The 24749-nt window shown below is 49.4% G+C and overlaps 4 protein-coding genes and 1 non-coding gene across 8 annotated transcripts; 1 reads left to right on the top strand and 4 right to left on the bottom strand.

The window, feature by feature from the left end:
- Positions 1 to 123: 123 nt before the first annotated feature.
- On the bottom strand, positions 124 to 205 carry TRNAS-AGA. The gene has a single exon. It is a non-coding gene; the product is annotated as a tRNA-Ser (tRNA).
- A 39-nt stretch (positions 206 to 244) lies between these two features.
- On the bottom strand, positions 245 to 3063 carry LOC112874315 (11-beta-hydroxysteroid dehydrogenase-like 5). 3 transcript variants are annotated; one of them, XM_025937568.1, is made up of 6 exons: positions 2596 to 3063; positions 1666 to 2468; positions 1393 to 1585; positions 1200 to 1285; positions 971 to 1102; positions 245 to 864 (listed from the first exon to the last, which is right to left on the bottom strand). In XM_025937568.1, the coding sequence occupies exons 2-6, from the start codon at positions 1849 to 1851 to the stop codon at positions 388 to 390; spliced, it is 1074 nt and encodes a 357-aa protein (XP_025793353.1). In that variant the 5' UTR covers positions 1852 to 2468; positions 2596 to 3063; the 3' UTR covers positions 245 to 387. The 3 variants fall into 3 exon arrangements, with proteins under 3 accessions (XP_025793353.1, XP_025793355.1, XP_025793354.1); XM_025937570.1 differs by having other exon boundaries at positions 2701 to 3063; XM_025937569.1 differs by lacking the exon at positions 2596 to 3063 and having other exon boundaries at positions 1666 to 2474.
- A 10944-nt stretch (positions 3064 to 14007) lies between these two features.
- On the bottom strand, positions 14008 to 15920 carry LOC112877263 (ras-related protein RABA2a-like). The gene is made up of 2 exons (XM_025941508.1): positions 15508 to 15920; positions 14008 to 14633 (listed from the first exon to the last, which is right to left on the bottom strand). Exons 1-2 carry the CDS (start codon positions 15691 to 15693, stop codon positions 14145 to 14147), a joined length of 675 nt encoding a protein of 224 aa, XP_025797293.1. The 5' UTR covers positions 15694 to 15920; the 3' UTR covers positions 14008 to 14144.
- Positions 15921 to 17051: 1131 nt separating this feature from the next.
- LOC112877262 (uncharacterized protein YacP) lies at positions 17052 to 21126 on the top strand. Of its 2 annotated transcripts, XM_025941506.1 has the most exons (10): positions 17052 to 17303; positions 17816 to 17881; positions 18206 to 18330; positions 18435 to 18595; positions 18932 to 19001; positions 19173 to 19227; positions 19642 to 19725; positions 20155 to 20193; positions 20279 to 20325; positions 20513 to 21110. In XM_025941506.1, exons 1-10 carry the CDS (start codon positions 17196 to 17198, stop codon positions 20622 to 20624), a joined length of 867 nt encoding a protein of 288 aa, XP_025797291.1. In that variant the 5' UTR covers positions 17052 to 17195; the 3' UTR covers positions 20625 to 21110. The 2 variants fall into 2 exon arrangements, with proteins under 2 accessions (XP_025797291.1, XP_025797292.1); XM_025941507.1 differs by lacking the exon at positions 17816 to 17881 and having other exon boundaries at positions 20513 to 21126.
- A 1335-nt stretch (positions 21127 to 22461) lies between these two features.
- Positions 22462 to 24737, bottom strand: LOC112877261. Its single transcript, XM_025941504.1, has 3 exons — positions 24584 to 24737; positions 23519 to 24481; positions 22462 to 22765 (listed from the first exon to the last, which is right to left on the bottom strand). Exon 2 carries the CDS (start codon positions 24474 to 24476, stop codon positions 23520 to 23522), a length of 957 nt encoding a protein of 318 aa, XP_025797289.1. The 5' UTR covers positions 24477 to 24481; positions 24584 to 24737; the 3' UTR covers positions 22462 to 22765; position 23519.
- Positions 24738 to 24749: the final 12 nt, after the last annotated feature.

The raw sequence follows: 24749 nt of genomic DNA, 5'->3' as shown, positions 1-24749 counted from the left end.
TTTGTTGGCAGGGTGGCGCCCTAAAAAGAGAGAAAAACAGTTCAAAATGGTGGTATCGGGCCAAAAAAAAGGAACAACAGTTCCAATCTGTAAAACCAGACGAGCGAGTGTAAAAAATAAAAGCGTGATCGGCAGGATTCGAACCTGCGCGGGCAAAGCCCACATGATTTCTAGTCATGCCCGATAACCACTCCGGCACGACCACAGTTTGATGCGTGACTACCGCCAAAAGTTTACACAGTTCTTAATCCACACAAACCCGGCGATTTATTCGAGACACCCAACTAAATCAGTTCATAGTTGGTACATAAACATGCGAATGCAATGGCGTTTTTACTCCCATGGATCAAGGCATCGTTCACAAACATGAGCTCGTGCTCCGCAGTCTCATTCCAGCTTCTGCATCTGGGCGGCCGTCCTCCGAGCCGCCGGTGGGTACTCGAGCAGCGGCCGGACCGGCGGGGCCGGCAGCGCGGCGGGCGGCGGGCGACGGGCGGCCGTCGTCGTGGTAGCGGCGCTCGGGCCGGCCGTGGACAGCAGCAGGCGGAAGGTCCAGGCGAGGACGTCGGGCGCGAAGACGCGGAAGACGAGGAAGACGTCGTACCAGCTGGGGCGCTTGACGTAGGCGTCGCCGCGGCAGGCGCCGGCCACCAGCGCCCGCGCGTACGCCTCCACGTGCCCTCCCGACAGCGTCGCCTCCCGCTCCTCCTTCCACTGCATCTCCGCCGCGCCTTCCTCGAGCGTGAACTTGCCGCCGCCGGCGTCGCCGCCGACCCAGCCGTGCGTCGCCACGGTCACGCCCACGTCGTCCTTCACCTCGTACCGGAGCGTCTCGTAGAAGTCCACCACCGCGGCTTTCGCCGCCTGCGACAAGGTACTTGTTCAGAGTGGATTTCAAATGGCAACGAGCAAAACTGATTCAGAGTTGCAGAGATTGAAAAGAAGAAGAAAAAAGAAGTGCGTTTCTCACCGAGTAGAGGCTCATCCTGGGCATGGGCAGCCAGCTCTCGACGGACGCGTTCACGACGACCCGGCCTTGGCTCCGCCGCAGGTAGGGGAGCGCGGCATAAGTCGGGTAAACGTTTCCCCAGAAGTTGATGTCCTGCTCAGGAGATCAAATTTCAATTAGTATTGTTAGTTGGTTGCTGGCATTTTCGGAGTCGATCAAGATCACCCAACAAAAGAAAAACAATTCATACCATGAGGTGAGGGAAAGCGGCGGTGTCCGCGGCCTCCTCGAAGTTGAAATCGTGCCCCAAGCTCACGGTGTTCACCAGATGATTCACTGCCAGGTGTGTTCTTGTCAGAAGAAGAAACATACTCTGGTTGACGGCTCGAATTGAGTGATATTCAGTTTTGCACGGGAAATGGGGAATGCGCTGATAAACTCACGCTGGCCGAAGTAGCTGACAGTGTCGCTGACGAGCCTCCGGCAGTCGTCCTCCTTGACGACGTCGGCGGCGATGACGAGGACCTGCCCCGCGCCCAGCAGCCGCGCGTTGTCGCATATCCCGAACAGCCGGTGCTCCCGCCGCGCCACCAGCACCAGGTTCGCGTTCCGCCTCGCGTACTCGTACGCGATTTGCTGCGGGATGCGTTAGTTCATTGTCAATCTCTGCTGCATGCGGAGGCGGAGCACGAGCATGTCTCTGCAACGGAACGTACCTCGCCGATGGCGGAGGAGGCGCCGGTGATGACGACGACCTTGCCGAGCATGTCCTCCTTGGTGAGGGTCTTGAGCACCCACTCGACGCCGCGCAGGAACGACAGCGTCGGCCACGCGAACGCCAGCATCACCATGCTCGCCGGCGGCACCACCAGGTCCATCACCGCGTTCAGCACCTGGTCCATATCTGCCCTTCCTCCCTCGATCGCTACTCAACAAATCTGCCCTGTCTTGCGCTCGCGCGCTCGACTCTTGATCGATCAACCCCTTTCCCCCTGTTTATACACACACTGCGAAAACAATCTGCTCCGTGTTTTTGTCTGAAATTGACTGTCTGGGCAGTTTTTGGATTAGGGGCATCAGACAAGAAGAGCCGAGGAGGAAGAGGAAGCTGAGAGACAGAGGGGTCCCGCCGACGAGGGGAGGGCGACTTGTGTTTGTGGAGCTCGGCGGGCGGCCAGGTGACGGGATAAGGACAGAGGGTGGAAGAGGAGAGAGACGGGTGCGGGCGTGCATGGAGGGCAGCTGCGAGGTCGCGCCGCCCGCCATAGCGCACGTCGGCCAGGAGGCACGCCTTGGCCGCTTCCGGCAGGCCTGCGGACGTGCTAGCCGTGGCCCCGGCTTGGTACTTGTGAAGTTGTGATGTGTCACCTGACCTGACCACGGCTCTTCTATCTGTTCTGCATAGTACGTGCCAGTTCTGATTATTAAGCCCGGTTTGGTCAATTACTGAATCGACTGTGCATGTACTTAATTCCTGTTCAGCCAGCCCTCTAGCTTCTAATTCACTGGTTCAGTGGTTCTGCCACAAAAGGTAGTATCCAAGAACATCAAAACCTGAAAGTTTCTAAAACTATTAAATATGTAGAGAGAGATGCCAGCATTGGTAGGCATCGATGTAGATAAGAATCAAACAGTTATGATCCTACCTACTACTACAAATCACCAATTTCTCGTATCTGAATTTGAAATCGAAGGCTATAAACAAGAGAGGGAGGAGAAGTGCTTGCAGCCAATCCATGCCGTGCGCAAACCTCCAATCGAGGATGGAACTTCGAAGGCGAGATCAGAAAGGGGCGGCGCCCGCGGCCAGTCTTGCGCCCCCATCAGCGACGACGGCGTCGTCCCAGGAGTCTCAAGCCTCGACCTTGCTGTGGTGGACGGCGGAGGGGTCTCGAGCCTCCTCGACCTTCCCAGAAGTCTCTCGAGTTCCCCGAAGTCTCCTCCGTGTGCCGGCGGGGTCTTCAATTTGACGCCGGCGGACGATCTTGCAAGCTTGGTAGCTCCGGCGCAAAGTGGAACAGAGGGGGGAAGGCGAGGGGATGCGCCAACTTGGTAGTACAAGCCTGGCTTAGCTAGAAGGTCGATTTTCGCGTGCTACCGAAGCCAGGCCAGGGGGTTCTTTTGCATTAGGTAAACCAGGCTAGCAGGCCTCTACAGGCAACCAAACAGGTCGGATCTGCATTAGCTAAACCTGGCTAGGCTCTTAGCCACCCATCCAAATACAACCTATATTTTTCTGAAAGTGCGTTTGGCCTTTTAAATGGATTTTGGTGTTGATTACATGCATAATTAAGAAGCTAATATGTTTATCAAGCTATGGACAAGTTAAAATTCAATAAAATAAAATATTTGCGTGAAAAGACGCCAACTATTTGATAGACGTTGATAGACGGTGATGGAGCTCAAAATAAGATCTTTATTTATTTTCTATTTTAAATTTAAGTATAGGAAACATCGTACTACTAAGAGGGATGCGAATGAATAGCTTGAATATGTCAAAGTGCTTAATTGAGATACTAACTACCCAAGAGACTTTTGCACTTAGTTTTCTCACTAACTCAATGTGTGTCGGGAGTTCCGACTCCTACCGGAAGTTGCTTGATAATTCCAATAGGGGATCCTCGGCCGGCTATTTTTAATAGGATCAGAAGTTCCGACCCCGGATCGAAAGTTCCAACAATCACTTAATTAGCACACTAACGGCTAGTTTTTGGAGATTGGCTATTTATACCCCTCAGCCTCCTCCTCACTTGCTGTTGGTCTTCCCCGAGAATAATACCTCCACAAGCTTCTACTCCACTCCCCAATCTTTTATTTGAGAAATTCCTTGAGTTGATTCGAGCTAGGACTTATGTGAGGCAAGATTGAGGTGTGAGGCTTGAGTACTTGAGTGAGAAGGCAGCCGCGTTCATCTCAAGAGCACGTGAAGCATCTTCATCCATCGATTTGTATTTGTTATGACCATTCGGCGTCACCCGGTTGAGCGTCCTCTCGTGTGTGTGCGCGCGTCCTGGGAAGTTTATATTACCCAACCTTTGTGGATTTCATAGTAAGTGACTCAATCCTGTTTTGTGGTTGATTGAGTTAGGTAAAGTATTAGTTGAAGATCCGGCTCTTTGTGAGCTTCTCAACGGAGTAGTAGCTTCCTTAGTGGGAGTGAACTTCGGTGAACAAATCTCTTATGTCTTGTGCGTATTGCATTTATTTAGTTCTTGTTAACCTAGAGTTTGTTTTGTGCCAATCTACGTACTCGAGTTATTGTGCTCACTTGCAGAAGGTTCCTAGTATCACTGCACAACCTTTGATTCAGTCAGGTTCTGAAATTTCGAGTTTACTTTTGAATTTCGAATTTCGCAAAAAGAACTTCATTTCGTTGGAAGTTCCGATCCAGTATCGGAAGTTTCGGTCCATCGGAATTTCCTACACAGTGTCGTAAGTTCCGATAGATTTAATTGCTGCGAAGAATTTTTCAGATACGACTATTCACCCACTTAGGCATTACCAAGATCCTTTCAGTTTCTCTTTAAGAAAAAGATATAAAACAAAATTAACCATATTCTGACATATTTTTTTTACGAATGTGCCTTAGCACGTATTTCATTAAGAGAAAGAGAACTTTGCAACATAACTTTGAGAGAATCCCCGAAGTGTAGAGTTACAATCTTACCACGTAGACAACAGCGACCCAAGCTAACAACACACGGAGAAAGCGACCACCTCAGCCCAGACACAACAAAGAAAAGAAAAACTCCACCACCGCCACACAAATAGCTGTTTGTGTGGCAGCTACCCTATGGCATCAGCAGCACATGTAGAACTTCAAGACGACGTCTCCCGGAAGGACACGACGGAAAGCGCCATCACTGCCTGCATGACAATCAGACAAGGTTTTCACATGAAGAATAGGATCAGACTCGAACAATGCCTCCAAAGAGGACAACGGCATCCGAAGATGTCGCCATTGTTAGCACCAACCGAAACCATGCGAGGCTTTTGCCAAAGACCCATCTCCATGCTGGACATTGCCGTCGACGAGCAACAAGCACAAATCGACAGATCTAACAAGCTGAAGCAGAACAGGGTAGAAGGAAGCAACAACAGGGGAAGCTCATCCCACGACCGGTAACAACAGTAGACCATGGCGGCAGTGGTGGAGCTTGGAACGACGCCTCCCCCCCCCCCAGCTAAGGGGGCCGGAGGCCGCAAGCTCAGCGCGGATCAAGCAGGAGATGGGAAGCCGTAGCCACCATGGGCGATGACGGCGCCCCATCTGGCTGGCCCGAAGAGCACAGAGCAGCGGGCCCGGCGACCCCGCACCCAGGGGCAGCAGGCGCCGGCAGCCGGTGGGCGAGCGGGGTCGCCAAGGAGGCCGGGAGCATGTCCCAGGGGCGGCTAGCAGCCTGGTGCAAGGGCGGCGCCGAACCACCGACGCCGGTGAGGGAGCGGGCAGCCCCCCGTGGCCAAGCACCTCAAGCAAGCCCCTCGTGGCCAAGTGTAAGCATCTAGGCCCTCAAGGTATGTTTCTGTGATTAATGACAACCATTATTATGACTAATGAGTTTGTGCAGCTTTATGATCATTATCGCTCATTTGGTCATATGTCAAAGAGGCCTCTAATTTTCATTATTCAAAAAGGCGATCTCGGCATTCAACTCAATAATATGTCAAGACTAAGGATCTTTCTAGTCCTAAGTGTCATAAGGTTGAGAAGGACACTTAGGTTAGTATAGGTTTTATAGTTTTGTAGTGATCGCTCTATTAAGAGGGGTTTAGGCTAAGTAACTTGAGCATGGACATGGTCATTTAAAAATGGATGCACACAATGGTCACTCAGGTTTCTAGAAGCTCAAATAAGTGGTTCTCAACCTATATCTCAAGAATATTTGGACTTCATTCAAGACTCAAGTCAGAAAAGGCAAAATCAGGAAAAATCCTTAACACCGGTTTAACCGACGCTTCAACTTTTATATACGTCGGTTAAACGAGGTCAGCAGAGTCCGGACAAATTAATACACCGGTTAAACCGACGATATTTGAAATTGGACGTCGGTGCAGTTGTCCAGAGACTTGGTTTTTCAGTTGATCAGTGGACAACTACACTCACCGGTTAAACCGATGATACGTCGGTTAATCTGCCCAAGTTGTAACGGCTAGTTTTCAGAAGGGGTAGTTTACATTCACCGGTTAAACCGACGATGACTATTGGAGGTACGTCGGATTAACCGGCGCTACGCAGTTTTCTGGCAGCTTTTTCTCCAACGGCTCTATTCGTGTGAGCTGCCTATATATACCCCACCAGGCAACATCCAAACACTCATACTATAGTCAAGAGCCACATTGAGTTTCATCATTTCACATACTTGTTCATTCAATCATTCAAGAATCAAGATTAAGGACTTGAGTGGAGAGAAGCTTGTGTGCATCCGTTCTTGGTGATCGGTTCTTGCTCAAGTGAAGGCCTTAGCTTGTTACTCTTGGTGATTGGCATCACCTAGGCGATCTTGGTGATCGAGGTGATTCTCGCGGAGCTTGCCAAGGATTGTGGGAGCCCGGAGAAGAAGATTGTACGTGGCTTGATCTCCACCACACCGGGATGGTGAACGGAGACTCTTAGTGAGCGCCCTCGTCTTGGTGACTTGGGAGGTGACAATACTCTTTGTGAGTGTCACAACGTGGATTAGGGGTGTGTGCCAACACATCGATACCACGGGAAAAAATCCGGTTGTCTCTTGTCCACTTTATTTATTCAAGCATTATCTTTCATGCAATTTATTCATGTGCTTGATTTAGGGATCATTACTTTACTCTACCTTGCTAGGCTTTACCTCTTTTTATCTTTCCTAGCTTGCGTAGGTAGTTTAGTTATCCGGTTGGTGAATTGGTGCCTTTCTAGCTTTGGATAAGTTAAGGTTGCTTTACCTTGTTTTAGAAATTGAAAAAGGCCCAATTCACCCCCCCTCTTGGTCCATCGATCCTTTCACCAAGCACCCGAGGAAGGGGTGCCTCCGTATGGAGATCCAGGTGAGGGGTCCTCGGATCCGGTGAGGGATAGGCGGATCCGACCTCCGGCGGCCGACGGCGACCAAGACGGAGAAGACGACCTAGGTTTAGGGCTGAGGGAAGGAGGAAGGGGAGGGAGGGAGGGGGTGAGCTAGACGGCTTCGGTTCAGCCGTGGGCTGCCGCCACCCAGCCGGCCGGCGGCGGCGGCGGCCTAGGGGCTGGAGGGAGGGGGGCGTTCTTTGATCGATCCTTAACCTCTTTTTTTTTTCCTTCGGGAACTCAGGCGAGAGGATAGAGGCCATCACCCATCAATGGGGTGGGGGTCGTCTATTTTCCAGACCTGCTCCAACACATATTTTCAACAGAAATAATTTCACAAGCATACACATTATTTCAAATATGAACAAAATGGAATTTGCCAAATGGAATTTGGATCAACTGGAGCATACTCTGAAGTCTGAAGTACCTTGTTGAACACATTTACCCTAACAGCACATTGTTGATCTTACTCGTGCGAGCTCGGTACGTTGGTCGTGTAAAAACTTCCATGATATATAACTTTCTCTATTTGAAACACATAGCGATAAAAATCACAAGTGTCTCCATCCTAAATGAATTACATTTAGAACAAAGAGAGAGTACATCTCCAGATAAATCTACATGTAAGTCAAAGTTTTTTTCCTTCATACATGCACATACGGATGTAACTCCCGGACCGACACACAGTTTATGACTGGGAACATATGTGAACGAAGAAATAAAGCTTGGGCGTTGCTAGCGCTCGGATGTCCGATCCATCGGACGCTTCGTTGCGACATCAAAAATACACGCTTGCAACATAAAAAATACGTACTTTAAACACATATATTTGGAGGCGAAGAGTAAAATTTCAGCAGCAACATTATAGCTCTATTTCGTGCAACATCCATTCAAACTCATACAACATCAAAATAAAGCTACTGCAACATCAAATTGATGCAGGTGCAATGTAAAAAAATTGCCTCGACAAAATCAAACCGCAAGGACACCCCCATGGCAACATGAATCTCGACCTCAACATCTCGAATCAACCATTGCAACATTTAAAAAACTCTACTGCAACACTATTGGGACCTCGATGCCCCAGGATCTCACGCTACCGGCCCGGAGCTCGCCGCCAGCCTCGTACGCCGCCACCTCGGAGCTCGTGTGGGTGCCCTCGCGCGCCGCCGCCCACGCAGAGCTCGCCGCCGGTCTCGTGCGCAGCCTAGGGGGGCTCGCCACATCACCAACCGGGGCGTCTCAAGGCGGCGCAGGGAGGAGGAGAGCCGTGCATGTTGAGCGTGTGTGCGTGAGGGTGCTCCCTTCTCCTCCACCTTGCTCGAGCCGTCGCCACCCTTCTCGCCGGAGCGGCTTGCCATCAGAGGGGAGCGCGAGCGCCGCGCGGCTGGTGAGGAGCAGGGGCGCGCGGGCTGGTGAGGAGCAGGAGCGCCGCGCGGTCGCGGCGCGTGCGCTGGGCGCACCCCTGCTTCTCCGCATCGTGATGGGGTCACCGGTGGCCTTCACCGCCGCCCTTCTCGCCGGTCGGGGCCGTCCCATCGAGGAGCGCGTGGGGAGCAGGTGCAGGGGCAGGCGGGGTGCTAGAAAAGGAGGCAGCGTGCTCTGGATGGATGACGAGGAGGGGATGGCAGGAGCAGCAAGAGCGAGATGAGCAGTCGAAATAATTGTTTAGCGGGTGGCTTTTAGGATGTGGAGAAAAAGGTGCCACACGCTCTTCCAGAGCCAGCAAGGCGTCTGATATTTTCACCGAGTCCGGATGCCCGTGTCTTAGCATTACAAATAAAGCTTAGGTGCACCCACGTCGGGAACCCCACCACGATCTCACTGCACCCAATCCAGTACTGCTAGGGGACTAAGTAACTCGACATCCATGCATTAATGCTCTTGAGCCAGTAAAGGAGATCAACGACAAGCAATATAATGGAACACAACGTAAAGAGAAACACGCAAAAGAGCAATACTAGATGTTGAGAATAACAATGTATACTTAAGAAGGTTCTAAAAGAATTGAGAATACTTCATGGCAAGATATGAATCCTCTAAACATATATATTTTGTATAATTGGATAAGATAAGAAAAAATGCTAGAATTAGATATTTTATGAAGAAGAGTGTGGAAGTTGCCACGTGGCAACTCCAAACAACCATGAGCATATATAAATATAAATAGTGGCCCTCTCCTTTCCTCTCTTGCCATACACTAGCATAAGAGTCTCGAGTAGGAGATAGCATGATATCCATGTAGTGTAGTTATATTATGGTAGGGTAGCAATACAAAAGTAATAAAAGTACTGTATTTTATCAAGTTATATTGAAAAGGTTTATTTTTTCTTGTAGAGAGTTGATCTCTTGTGTTGGTGTCTAGATGAAGGTCTACTCGGTGTAGCGTGGGTATAGGATCAAAAAAGTAGTGGCATATTATTTTGATACTGCTTTTTGAAAGATAGTTTGAAGGTTTGGAAGCATCGATTTCTCAACACTAAGCATATACTGACTAATTCATTCATCGCATTGGAGGGACTAGTCACATCTCAAATCTGACCGATGCCAATTTGCAAATACATATAAACAAACACATTACTACGAACCTACTTGGATTGGCTCAAAATTCTGCCACATAAAAATTCTACAATTAAAATTAGTACACCCAACCAAGTAATACCTTAAATTTTTTGTCCAAATTTTGCATACCTATATTTTAGTCTGCTCTAATTTTGGTAGGACAAATTTTGGAACCCAACCGATCAGACCCTAAGTACATTACTACCACATACATCAACATGAGTAGGATGAAAAAATATCCTCAACTTTAGACATAGGAATAGACTAACTTAAGGATGGAGCAAAGCCCACGTACTCCTCGTCCGAGGTAGGCACCACACGAGGGGTTACAATGCCCACTGGCGACGACGCCAAGTGCGGAGAAGTTGAATGGAACCAGCGCTGCAGGTGCGGGTGCTGCTGGGGTCAGGGTCGGTACAAAGGATGTGATCGAGGCGGAGAGGATGGGAGCAGCTACCGTGAAGTGTCCCCTCATCAGAGGTGACTAAATGTGATATAAATATCAGTCTCAAAAGGCTGATAACACATTTATTACATCAGATGGTTCATTACCGTACAAACCGTCGAGGAAGCGGGCACTGAAGCGCCACTATCAAGAGGGACAACATAAGAACTACAAGCCAAACTAAAGTGCCAACGAAATTTAAGATAACATCAGAGTCTTGCGCCATGGTAAGCTTCCTGTGGAGACCCTGAACCACAGGCAAGGTTAGCTACAGGATGGCGACCTACTCGACGTCTTCAGGAACGAAGTTCGGATCCTCCTCTGTAAAAACTAGGCAAGAGTGAGTACATACATACTCAACAAGTCCAACCACACCCACGGAGGGGAATAATAAAGATCATGCATAGGATATATCAAGGATAAGGCTAGAGTTCGTTTGCGATAAAGCGAGATTTTACACATGCAAGAGTTCATTTAATAAAAGAGTTCTCTCAAAATATTTCTGTAGTGATCGAATAATAAGTGGGTTTGATCCTACATAAAGGATCCAAGTTTTAATGCTACCAGACTCCACATCCACAGTAGCTCATGGCATAACCACCGGATACTTTCAAAACAACTCACGCCACAAAACCAAGCATCCTAAAATATCTATTGAAGTGACCAGGCCGTAACTCGTCCAATACCATGGACACGGATTTTACACTCTGTAGAGGTTGTACACTTTACCACAAGTAGGGTACCGCACTACGAACACCTTAGTGTCGCTGCGGATCCTAACAAAGCCATTACCCACCTTAGCTGAATCTAACTAGCCAATACGGAAGCAACCATGGGGTTAATGACCTATCAACAAAGTCATAACCGGGACATAACTCACACAGATCGTATTCCTTCTCCATGATCTCCCATTGCTCACGAGCTCTCCTTTTGTTAGCAGAACAACTAGTGGGGTTTATGCTAAGCCGTTGCCCACACAACGGTCGAGTGGTTGTACGATAAGTGGGTTAGGCAAGATGACACCTCAGTTCATCCTTACATTGACAAGACGGACATCTCCCAACCATGCTCAACCACAAAGGTACAAGCTCACCAGTGGCATTTCACATAGGAAACACCATCCATCTCGTCAAGTTATATCTTTCTTTTATTTTCCCGAAATCCCGTTTTATCTTTTAAAACACTCACACCTTTATTTTCGATAAAACGCGATGTGATCATGGTTAAAATATAATAAAGAGAATAAAAGGTTCTAAGCATCTCTAACTGTAGTTAACGTCCAACAGAGCAAATCTATGGAATAGTCATAGCAATCAAGGGGTGGCTATCCAACCATGTCTTACAATAAGACAATACATTTTATAAAACAGGCCAATAGGTTGTGTTTATAAAACTGGGATAAATATGCATCAAAGGATGGGATTGGACTTGCTGTCCTCAAAGCCTTCCGGAAGCTCCTCCTCGAGGTACGGGTCTTCAGGCTCCGGCTCGCGGTTCTGCTCCTCCTCGGTCACACGTCGGCTACGACACATAAACAATCACACAATAAAAACAAAGTTCACCGACGAGCTAATATTTGTTGGATGTGGATCCTGAGACTTGGAGAAAATATTTGATGCGTGGTGGAGTTTGGAATCGATTCGGAACAAAATGTTGCATGAACTGATGAGTTAAAGGTCATTTAGGAAGTAGTTTAAAAGGACGAGGACCTATTTGTAATAAAATAAAGAGATAGAAGGAGTTCTGGTTAAATATTTGGGAGAGGGAGGTGGAGGGTTGCGGACTGCATAAGGAGGAAAAGTGGAGGGGGTTATGCACAAGTCTGCCTTTCTTCTTCCTCGAGATAGAACAGGAGGGGGAGGGGAACGGTAGAATGGGGGGGTAGCCAGGTCATGGGCGCCGGTTCCCTGGTGCATGGCAACGCCCGGGGAGGAGGGAAAAACGGAGAGGAGGCCGAGGGGGTCCGATTCCGACTATCACCTCGTGCGGAGACGGTCTACGGAGGGCTGTCCACGGGGATGGGTGGTGGCTGGCAATGGTGAGCGGCGAGATGCAGCGCGAGGTAGAGGAGGGGAGGTGCTGGGGCGGTGTGGGCGGAGTGAGGGGCGGCTTGTGATCCGATTTATAAGCCGAGAGGAAGAGGGGAGATGGCCGGCATGGGAGGGTCACGGGTAGTACAGGAACCTCGCCATTAGTGGCGGCCGGGATGCTTGGGGACAAGGCGCAAGCTGCGAGGGCGAGGGGACGGGACGGAGACGCGCCGGTGCAGCAGCGGGCCGCATGCCGGCTTGGCGTGCACGGGCAGCAAGCACGCAGCGGCACAGCAAGTAGCAGCGGCCGCGACGGCCGTGGCGTGACGCGGGCGGCGTGATGCGAGCGCGCGTGCACGGCCAGCAACGGGGGCAGCGGCGGGTCGTGCGCTGGCCCGCGCGTGCGTGCAAGGAGCGGGCTACAGCTCGAGCAGGCAGCAGGCAGCACAGGGGAGAAAAAGAAAGAGGAAGCCAGCGCAAAAAAAGTCTGGGAAAAAAGTTAGAAGAGAGAAATAAAATGTATTTAAACAAAATATGAGAAAAGAAAAGAAGAGACACGCGCGCGGCACCGACGATCGCGGCCGGGCAGGCGCACGTGGCCGACCGCGACACGATGGTGATGCAACGGGACGGCAGGACCAGTGGAAAAGGAAAAGGGACGGGCGGCTCCGCGGAAAAAGAGGAAGAGACTGTGCGATGTCGGAACGGCGGAAAATCGGGAGGTGAGCTTCGGGAGCTTAAGCGGCGGAAAGGTTTAAAAGATTTTTAAGCGAGTGATTGGTACCGCCGCCGCACCACATGGTGGAACATGTTCAACAAGTTGTATGTGTCGCTCTTGACACGCCTCGAGCGCATGTCGCCAGCACCGAGCTCCTCCGATGCATCGTCGAGTACTCGACGCCTGTAACAAGAACAACAAACAGGAGTTGATTCATTCTCTAAATGAAAATGGAGAGCAGTAATTGATTCATTCTCTAAATGAAAATGGAGAGCAATAAAGAAAAGTAGCAGAGCAGTGGGGGAGATCTGATTCAGGATCTCGCGCAATGAAAAGCAGGGGAAAAACTAGCTAAATCAAACAGTGGTTTTGAATCAAAGAGGCAGGGAAAATCACGTGATCGGCATCGCCATAGAGGAGAGAGAGGGAGAAGGGCAGAGCTGAGACGAGAGACAGAGGGAGGGGGAGGGCGTAAATGGCTTGGACGGGACGCCACGCGCACTGCCACCCCACGCCTTCCTCCGCTCGGAGCAGAGCGATCGCCTATTTGCACTGGCAGGCTGGCTGGTGCTGGCATTTGGCACACCCAAATGAGATAGATTATCGTGAGGGGATGAAAAGTAACGACCAGTACTGAATTCTGCACACTGTAGTGATCTGATAGTCTAATCACCTGGTTTTGTTGTGTGCGTGTGTGTGTTTTTGTCGAGGAGATGATCAATGGACAATGGTCGTGGTAGATGTGTCGATCGGCTTCTCGATCCATGTAAACGACCAGACCTTATGCCCTGTTAGTGCATTGCAACACACATATGTCCCTATGCGCTGGCTAGTACAAGAGGATCGAACTGATTATCTCGTGCATGTTCTTCTTTTTGCACTAGGGTAATTGTAGCTTTCCTCTTATCGATTTTATCATTATGTTTGTCATTCTACAATTTAGTGTAAGATTTAGCCATAGAATTCTTATATCTTATCAGATATTGACACAACACTGTGTGTGATGCTTAGAGTGCAAAGCGGAATGAAGCTTTTTGGAATACATGCATGACAATATGCGCTTGCTCGCGCCCCCTAAATATTCTGCTACCATACAACCAAACTTACGAATTTTTCTTAAAAGAATATATAAGTATCATTTACTTAACGAATGTTTCATTGGGTTGTAATTTTATCCATGGCACAGGGCCTGTCAGGTTCCCCGGACGGCCCTGTGCATAAGGTAGACCGCTAAAGTTGCCGTAGATATCCAACTCATATATATGCACACAACGAGATTCATTCCTTATGACTCCAATCCATTGTTTTTTTTTCTTTTCACTTCCTCCGTGGAACATCAAATCTTTTAGCAACTACAAACAGACGAGAAATTGTTGATGATCGCTACCAAGCCATCATGGCTAGAAAGCGCAGCATCTTGTCGTGAGACCGCCGGAGTCGCCGGCCGACACCTGAATCGACTGCCCCTCCCCGACGGAGCTAGCACTCGACGCGGCCTCGTCGGACGCCAGCGCCTTCTTGCTGACGGTCCTGTGGATCTCCGTGAGCACCGTCTCGAACGCCGTGTCGACGTTGGTGGCGTCCAGCGCCGAGGTCTCGATGAACGAGAGGCCTTCCCGCTCGGCGAACGCGGCCGCGCCCTCCCGCGCGACGGCGCGGAGGTGCGCGAGGTCGGTCTTGTTGCCGATGAGCATGACGGCGGTGTTGGCGTCGGCGTGGTCGCGGAGCTCCTTGAGCCACCGCTTCACGTTCTCGAAGGTCGCGGCCTTGGTCACGTCGTAGACCAGGAGCGCGCCCACCGCGCCGCGGTAGTAGGCGCTCGTGATCGCCCGGTAGCGCTCCTGCCCGGCCGTGTCCCAGATCTGCGCTTTGATCGTCTTGCCTTCCACCTGATGAATTGTACACCAAAGGAAGGAGCAATGTAGTGAGTGGCTATCAGGTTGTGATGAGAAACACAACAGCTACTGAACTGTCCAGTGATCCACCCCGGTATCTACTAATGGATACAGCTATGATGCTAGGAGCGACTGAGATGGCCCGGTAACTATGCAAGCTGAGTAAGTGCACTGTCACTGCAGCTTCAGGAAAGTTCAGGGGCGGCTTAGGTGGGCAGTCTTGTACTGAAAAATGTCTGCTTCCTTTCAGTGTTGGATTTTCGTGGTTCAAATGCTACTGAACTTCAAATGGAACTGAGACCCTGTCTGATCATGTGACAATTTTGGGGAGTTTTAAGGATTCAGTTCACATGGTCAATCCATACAGGTGACACTAGCTCAGCATCGAGGCATCACTAGGTCAGTGACATGTGGCTATTTGTGCACGTGGAACATCTTTCCACTGCATAACAAGGTGTGGTCAAAGCCATCCCGTTCCATGATCAGAGGCAAAATCAAAACAGAGCAAAATCCTCCGGTTCATATAAATCGTATCCCGTTGCACTTCCATAGATCCAATTCAGCTCGAAATCAAGCTTGATCGGATTTCCCAAACTGGTCAAAGCCCCGTTTGGATCAGAGGAAATCTGGGCGACAAGTGGGGCAAAGCAGCGGCGCCGGTTCCAAGCGTCCATCCAGAAGCAGAAGGCAACCACCAAAGGCATCAAGCAGAGCAGGCGGCGGAGGTCAAGGGCAAGGCCGTGTGCATATGCGTGTGCGCGTTCGATTGGAGTGACGGCCGCGGAGCGGGAAGAGGCGGAAAGCCGGCGATCATGGCTGCAACTGCAAGAGCTGGCGGGGAGCGGGGATGGAGTCTGCGAGGCCGTACCTGGATGGTGCGGGTGGCGAACTCGACGCCGATGGTGGACTTGGAGTCGAGGGAGAAGGTGTTGCGGGTGAAGCGGCAGAGGAGGTTGGACTTGCCCACGCCCGAGTCCCCGATCAGCACCACCTTGAACAGGTAGTCGTACTCGTCCCCGGCCTGCTCCCACGTCGCCGGCCGCCGCCCCGACATCGCCGGCCGATCGATCGGAACCTCCCGCGCGCTTCTTCCCCCTTGTCCCCTGCTCCTCGACTTGGTTGCGCTTGCGCGCGCGCCAACTGGCTGGCTGCCTACAGCTCCCTCGGAAGCTTCGCCTGCCTCGCTGTTGTTTTCTCCTCGGGCTCCTCCCGCCTGGGCTGCGTCTTCTTTCTTTGGCGGCTTGCTTGCCAGCAGCTGGCTGTGGTTTTTAGCTCTGGAAGGGAAGACGGGGCGAGAAGAAGTGCGTGTGCGTCTGAGAGAAATGGTACGGTTACACCGTGCCTGCACCTCTCATTTTGGTTCATTTCTACTGCTGATTCTGTTTTGAACGAACATTTCTACACCTGATTTTGTTATGCAACACTAAAGCATATGCTTTAATAATGTCTATTTTCTTATTCCTGAGGTGCACGGGTAAAAAAAATCCTACTATTAATTCGAACAACATTAAATGGTATAAGACAATTTGGATAAAATGACAAATGAGATACCAAATACTAGGTGAACGCTAAAATAAAATCAGAAGAGTATATGTTACATATTTGGTTATAATATTGGAATCATTAACCTTAATGGCCGAGTAGAGCCAACAAATAAGATAAACAAAGCGTGTTAAATGAGCTAAATGCTTGATTTCGCATGAAAAATTATGCTTTGGTGTTCATAGTCCGCCTAGCGTTGTCACTAGGAAGGTTACGCAGCAAGGCCCTTCTGCTAAAGATGAGGGGAGATTTGAGTGTGGACATAGCAATACCCCACTAGCAAAATTATAAAGATTCCTTAACCAAAGCACAATTTGGCGACATTCCTATCGAGCATACATTGATCCACCAGCGCTGGATGCTGAGCTGGGAAGATGATTTTCTAACCGTTCCAATCAGGACGCACTTATTATTAATCGCTTCAATTATAATCCGGTTGACCCCAAACAAAGCCCTCTTGCGCGGCGTTGTATGATTCATTCTACCTGGAATGGTTGGCCATACAATCGCGATTCGTAATGGAAAGGAAGATTGGGACCATTTAACAGGTGTTCATCACAGACCAGTGGAAGTTGAGCGTCCAAGAATTCAACGGGACACGCTTTCAACCAGAGCCACACCCATGTAAAGTACTGGTCAGCCAAAATACGCATAGAACAATTGGCAGGACCTATCATTCATGCACAGGGGAAAGTCAACGTCTCCTCGTCCTGACTCCTGAGCAACTTGTACGCGCTGCCATGGCGAAGGCGGTTTTCTTGCAATACGCCTTCGGTGCACGAGTGACGGACGGGCACGCCACGCCCTCCCGGCCACCCGTTTCTAGTGGCGCTGGAGGACCCGCCCGCCACTCTCACTGTCTCGCTCGCTCTCCCTGCGCGGGGAACTGCAGGCAGTTCAGTCTCCACCACTCGTCGGTCGTCGCGCTCGCGCTCGCGCTCCGCCGGGGCCGCCAGGCAGAGGTGGATACGGAGGGAGGTCGCGGGCAGGGACCAGCGTGCGCGGCGGGCGGGGATGGTGGGCTCGGCCGCCTACTCCGCGTCCGCCACCGTGGTGGCGATGGCCAAGGGCAACGGCAGGGGCAAGGGCGTCAGGGGCGGCGCCTCCGCGGGTACCAACAAGGTCAGCTCAACCCCCTTCCACCTGAATTTAAATTGGGTTCGTAGCATCGAATCTGGGGCGATCATCTGGCGTGGAGCAATGCAGCGGGGCATGTAGAGTCGAATCGTTGCTGCATCGACTCAGGGGCTCTTCGCGGGTTGATTTTTACTTCCTGCTTCCTGGGAACATGCCAGATTAAAAAAAAAGGAAAGGAAATTCGTGGTGGTAATACGCCGAGGGTTCAATCAAGGAGGAACTTGTTTCTCTGTTCTTCAGGAAAAAGATAGAGGGCCACTTGTATTTGCTCCTGTTCTGTCATTTTTTAGGGCCTCAAATATTAACGTCATAAGTCTTCCAGGAAAATGTCAATGTGATGATATTGTAGCAGTCCTTAAATCGTTGAATTTTAGGATGGGATTTCCTATCTTCAATCTAGGAGGCGGGATGATTTCTGCAATCTGTAACAGATCCGGAGTATAGTTGCCAAGTTGGAGCATCCTTGCATTACATACTGTCTCTTGTGTTATTTGTAGGTGATACGGCCTCCTAGAATTACATCTAATGTTAAGCAGAGCTTGAGGATTCTAAAATTTTGGAAGGTAATCTTTTCCTGCATTCAGTTTTAAAACCAGCTTCCACCATTGTCATTTCCTATCCATCTTTAGGGGGTTCAATTAGTGTTTTGCTGCGCGTTCTAGAAATTCATCAGAAGAGCATATTGTAAATGCATCGAGCAACATCATCTTCATTAACTTTTACATTTACAGATCAACATGGGATCAGATTATCAGATGCATGCAGTGCTTTTGTAGTCAGATATGTTGCAGACTCACAATAGTCCTACTCTGTAGTGCGGTGCATCTTTTTCAGATTAAAGCACAATGCTTGTTAATTGTTACAACTATTTAAACCTTTGTTCTCAGGAGTATGAAAGGAAGCAAACAAGTGGACCTCAGCCTGCTACTAGATACCGCAAAAAGAAAGTAATAAAAGAAGTGCTTCCTGATGACGCAGACATCTATGAGGACCCTTCTTCCACCCTTCAATTGTCAGCTTGTCCTTCCTTTCATATCCCAGACTTCTTTTTTTTTCCTAGTGATGATTCCAATTGAGCATTCTGAGTTGCTGACTTTGCGCTTTCATTTAATCTAGGACAAATGAGGGTTTGGAAATTGCTTCACCAGTTATTCTTGTCGACGGCTACAATGTATGTGGCTACTGGGGAAAGCTTAAGAAGGATTTCATGAGTGGGAGACAAGAAATTGCTAGACAAATGCTAATTGATGAGCTGGTATCTTTCAGTGCAGTAAGAGGTCTGCACCAGCGCATTAAATCTGTTATAATAATTAAAAATACCTCAGTTACGATTTCTTGATAGAAAAAGGGTCCTAGTTCCGCTGCCTACATAAGCAAAAACACAAAGCTGGTATGCAGTATTACTACTTGGTATACTACAATTTACGTGAATTTAGTTACACCTTATAATGAATGTAGCTAGGCAAGGGTGGAGCATAATTCGATCATGTTTTTTTACCTATCAGGTGTGATACCATTTCCCCTCGATTTTGCTCAGAAATTTAGTTTTCTCGATAGCCATGCAAACTTTTGCACTGGGTATTTTATACCATTTCTCACAATGACACTTGCAGAGGTAAAAGTTGTTGTGGTATTTGATGCTGCCAGTTCGGGGCTTTCTACACATAAGGAAACATATAAAGGGTAAGATACTATTGTAAATTGACTTTTGGTGCTAGATTTTTTTTTCACTAGATATTGATGCCATGCAAGAAGATCTGACAGATAAACAAATGGAAGTTTAATATTTTCATCAGGTTTTCGTAGGCGGCTGTTAGGGAAAACCTAACAAACAAAAATTTTGTCATCGAACAGGGTTGATGTTGTATATTCCGCCGACTTATCTGCTGATTCTTGGATTGAGAAGGAGGTACATTTTGGAATTGCACATCAGTAGCATTGCCTAGAGTTCCTTGTTTAGAATTATGGTGGTACTCACCAGTTCAAAATTAAGGCAAAAAAATCGCTAATGTATGAGGCATGCATGACTCGAAGTAAAAATATTGGAATTATTTGAGCCAGTTCCAGCTTGCAGGGAGGTCGCAGTGGTAAATCTTCATCCTAGCCGTGTAATACCCAACTGTTTGAATCTTTAGGCATTCTTCAAAAGGGGGTCAGAAAAGAACAGTTACTAGATTTTGCTGGCCTGAAGTAATGCATGTTATTTCCATATCATCGAGAGGCGTAGTTTTGTGAGTGTATTAGTTTTGGCACCAAAAGTTCATGCAGAACATGAGCAAATACAATAACATAATCTTACTTGCTGGTTCTTCCACCTATGCAGGTTGAAGCTTTGGTGGCAGATGGTTGCCCGAAAGTATGGGTAGTAACATCCGATGCATTGGAGCAACAATTAGCTCATGGAGAAGTATGTGCTCTTCCTTTCCAGATAAGCTGCTTTATCTCTACCAGGCACCAACCACTAGACCTTTGATGCACTAGTTTCTGTGCCTACTCTTGTACTTTGTTTATTATGTTCCGCCACATTTCTTATCGAAGTGTCATAGAAGCATATTGCACATTTTAGTACATAACCACCAAAATGTCATTAGTTCTCTTCCTGGAACACATGAGGTCTGATTGTATTAATCCAAAACCAGTGATAGCCTGGAAGGGGCTAAGGCGAGATGATTTGAATATGGGAAATAGGGTAGCTGTATTCACATTTGTGACAAAATTATCAACCAGAACAGCATTAATCACGGAAATCAGTTGAAAGTTTATACTTCCAGCATACAAGACGATTTTAGTTGGTACTTTCATTTTCACCTGATATTCACATATTTATATTTTGTAGGGTGCTCTTATCTGGAGCTCTAAAAGATTGGTCAAAGAGGTTACTTCTGAATACTTTGCATTTCATGGATATTAATTTCTCAAACAAAGATTGTATAACGTAATACTTTCTTGTGGCTCTGCAGATAAAAGAATCAGAAAAGGAACTTGATCTAGAGCTGAAGGAAACCAGGTCTAAGTTACATCTTTACTAGTGGAGTATATCTTCTTTTTTCAAGAAAATTTGCTTTGGGCATCAAAAAGAGAACTTCATGTACCTGATTGTTAAACCACTAAAGCAACAGCACTAAATTTGGTTTGCGAATTCTTTTTACTTTTGAAATGTCCTGACACGAGCTACTTGATCTTAAAATTGACAGGTCAACTTCATTGCAAGGAAAACTTTTGCAGCACAAGCTGAATCCAAAAGTGGTACATGCATTAAAAGGCCTTAGGAATAAGCTTGAAGAACAAGAGCGGCAAAAGAAGTGACCACTAACTTTTGAGCGGTGATAGTTGACCAGAGAGGAGGAAGAGAACAAGTGTACATAAGTGCATTTGTGCGTGAACATCCACTGACACTGGATCCATTGATAGTGATAGAGCAAGCTTGATGCGAGCACAAAGACTCTTATGAGAAGAGGATCAAGAGTATGCTAACATCATGTAAAAACTTAAGGAACCTGGTTTTCTTTGGGGTGCATACAGTTTTGTGTAGACACCATGCTTTTGATCAGAGCCCCGTGGAAAAGAAAACCATGAGCTGTATAGTAATGCAACTTAGCTGCTGATGTTTTCAGGCATGTGGATGTATGGAACTCATCAATTGAAGAAATATTGGCTGTAGACCTGTAGATTTTGGAACTGAGAAAACTACATATGTGGATGTATAGGGAACTCATCAGTTGAAGAAATGTTGGTTTTAGGCCTGTAGATTTTGGTCTTTGGAAATGAGTAAATGAAGAAATGTTCGCTTTAGGCCTGTTGGCCTGTACATTCCCTGCATTGTTGTGAATTCTTTTATCCCTGTTTCGACTTCGTCTCCCCGGCATCGTTCGCTGATGGTTGGGTGTCGGTGAACAGCGATTGCTTGGGCTGCCTCTGAAACTTTAGCCGGAGCAATCCACCTGAAGCTGAATGCAAGTCTGAGAGAGGGTTTGCACGGAACACGGGACGTGCCGCGGATGCAGCGGCCCGGCCGTTTCGCCGTTGTTATGTCTACGCCGGCAGAGAGCGCCGCCACGGTGTTATCCCATAGTGTGACAACGTCGAGCTCGCCGGCCGCCGACGCCGATTGCGCCGTGCCTCCTTACCTCACTGTGAAGCCGTCGCCTGCATCTCGCCGGCTCGCCGCCATGGTAGGTAGGCCTCGAGGACACCGGCCTGGCCTTCGGCGAGCGCGGGAGGAGGAGGCGATCTTCCGCGATGCGCAGCGCCAGAGATTTAATGGGAGCACGGCCTGGCCGAAGCAGCGGCGCCGGCAACCTCATCGCCGGTCGCCACGGGCGTAGCCTGGTCAACCTCCCGTTTGACCGGCCTTGTCGACAAAGGGTTGTTTTTGCAAAACTCCACCTGCTGTTTCCTCTCTAGCCGATCTGGGCCGCGTAGTAACGATCGGACGGTTGAAACTCACCCAAGAATCGGATCGCGATCCGATTTGGGGCCTGTTTGAACAAAAGGTTAAATACTACGGACTATTTCGCAAAACAGCCGCTGCCACTTTGCCCCAGGGCGCTAGTAGCCGTATATTATCGATCTAACCCCTCAAAATATTCAGAAATCGAATCAAGGACCGGCCTGCGTCGCTGCGCGCGTCGGCTTCACCTCGCACGGAGTGCTTCGCCGGCGCCGGCGACTCCTCCCTCTCCTCTTCCAGTGCTCGCCACAACAGCGCCGTCGCCGTATCGCAGAGCCTCGTATGCCTCAAGGGTAACCCTCCGACGGCAACGTCTGCCCCGTTAGCGAATGCCTCTCCGTCCTCTCGCGGCAGCGCGGCGCCAGGCTTGACGAAGAGGCTGGAGTGCCGTCCGCCATGATCGGTCTCCAAACAAACAAAGGGGTCTCGACACTTCAGCGCGCGAAGCCATCCAGCTCGAGGGCTGCATCTCGAGCCTCGAGGGATCAAGAACATCCACGCGCTCGTACCGCGTTAAGTGCGGCAGTCGGAACGTTTGATCAGGAGCTGGCAATCCGACTGGAGATCGTGGAACTCCACCAATATTGGTGTTGGTAGTACTGACAGATTGGCGGTAACTATGTTCCGAACTAGCTGGTCGAGCAATGGCGAGATCCACGATGATGCTTTTCAGTATCATCTGGCACTAGACAATCACGGCACCACAACATTTCAGGATCCAAAGAACACTCCCGACCAGCCCCACAATGAACCAGGGTGATGGGAACTTATTCTTCATGTTCCAACCACAAAAGTATGGAGAAGGAATTCACAGCACAGTCGAGTCCACACTAACAGAGGATCGATGTTCAGACAATGCAGATCGACAGACACAAGAAGCTAATAAGACAAAGCAGAGCTCAACTAGCGTTAAGGGTGTCAGGCAGACGACTGCACCCGTTACAGCATCCTCTCCACTTCACTGTCATCTGTGTTTGGTAACAGCAGCACTTCAGTCCTGCAACAAGGGTGGTTCAGAAATTGAGGTTAGCAAGGTTCCAGGGCACAAGTATGAACGATTTTGCAAAGAAAAAAATGACTGTAATGATGTGTGCAAAGCTACACCAGCAACCCAATGCAGGATAGAAAGCCCAGAGTTGCATCATCTACCACCTAATCGATTTGGGATGACTCGTCCCATGTGCTGATAGACATGCCTGCACTATATACTTGTTCCATTATTATTTAAGCTGGATTCTGTTATGTTTTGATCTTTAGAATAGAACGGCATTCTAAGTTCACCAAAAGTAGATTTTTACTTGAATCAAATTGAATAACCTGAACATTTTGACCAGATTACAAAAACTGGCACATGAGCATGTACTGAATATCTGTCATAGACATACTATAAGTTCTAGCACAAGGTAGTTCAGACAAGCACTTGCAAATCTCTAACTAATCAGCGAAAAACTGACTTCTTTTCAGTATAAGAGGTCCGTGGAGAGACTACAGAACTTGCTGACTATCTTCGACCAGAATTCATGACTGACAGAAATTGACGGCCTAGCAGGCTCATATATTGCATCATGTACAAGAAAATTTAGCTTATCAAGACACCTCAAGTTGAATAAAAAAGATTCATGCTTATGCTAAAGCTATATCTTTTCCATGGGCATTCTAGTTAGTCAAAGTCTCAAAGATTACTGAACTGATGAAGCAAAGATGATGGATCAATCAATCAGCAGCAGCACCAGAAGCAAGCAGATGGTACCTCAGTTGTCGTCATCGTCGTCGTCGTCCTCGTCCTTCTTGATGCGAGTGGTTCCACCCTCTTTGCTTATGGGCAGCTTCATGTTCCCAAAGGGAGTGTCGACATCAATCTTGCCCTTGATGGTGTAGCCTGTCCCCCTGCCCCTGATCATGTCCCAGACCGCGGATCCGAAGTCCTTGGGCCTGAAGCTGAAGGGAATCTGCATCCTTGTGATCCCCTGCTTCTCGATCTTGGCGGTCTGCGTGAGCTCGGCGGAGGCGATGCTGTCGTCGCCGAGCCACATCTCGTACTCGAGCATGTTGAGCCCCAGGTCGAAGTCGTTCTTGTTCTCGAGCTTGATGTGCAGCGTGGCCGTGGTCTCCTCGAAGGAGAAGTGGTGGAACTTGATCTTCTCGACGTCGACGTCGGGCTTGTAGGGGACGGGGATCTCGCCGGACTTCTGGAGCGGGATCTTGATCCGGCCGATGATGGGGACGTCGACGAGGAGGACGACGCGGACGAGGTAGGGGATGATGCTCCCTGGCTGGATGTCCTTGTAGGTGCTCTTGATGTCGTCGAAGACGAGGGAGACGGGGATCTTGACGGTCTCCTCGCCGTGCGCGTGGATGGTGCCGGCGTCGGGGATGATGCCGGAGACGAGCTTGCGGCCGTCGCTGTCGATGAGGTAGTCGATGTCGACGAGCGGGATGGGGACGGGGTTGGGGTTCTTGATGAGCACGTCGACGACGAGGTCGGCGCGGTGGAGGCTGATATGCGGGATGTGGATGCCGGAGACGTCGGCGCTGGGCTTGCCGAAGCCGACGGCCTCCTCGATCTTCTCGCCGATGTCGTGGATGAAGTCCTTGACCTTCTCGATGAAGCCGCCGCCGCCCTCCTTCTTGTCGCCGTCCTCGTGCTTGTCGTCGCGGCGGTCCTTGCTGCCGCGCTCGGTCACCGTGGGGTTCTCCGACGAAGACATGCTCGCTGCCAGAGGTCGCAACAAAGCCAAGAACGGAAAGTGAGATCTCTGGCCCGAGGCGGGTGTGGAATGCGGAGAGGGGCGGCGGGGAGTGGGGTACGGTTGACCTGAGGGTGAGCGCGTCGAGGACGAGGCGATCTGCAGGGGACGAAGCGAGTGGAAACCGCGTGCGGGAGAGGGGGGAGGTTGGGGGGAGTGGTCGGCGGGGGAGCTCGAGGGGCTGTGACTCTGATGGCAAGCAAGAGGGGCAGGAAGCACGTGTATGAGTGTGGC

This window comes from Panicum hallii, chromosome 9, assembly GCF_002211085.1.
Source record: "Panicum hallii strain FIL2 chromosome 9, PHallii_v3.1, whole genome shotgun sequence".
NCBI lineage: Eukaryota > Viridiplantae > Streptophyta > Magnoliopsida > Poales > Poaceae > Panicum > Panicum hallii.
Note: the sequence above shows the minus strand (reverse complement) of the source record. Positions and strands in the feature narration are given on the sequence as shown.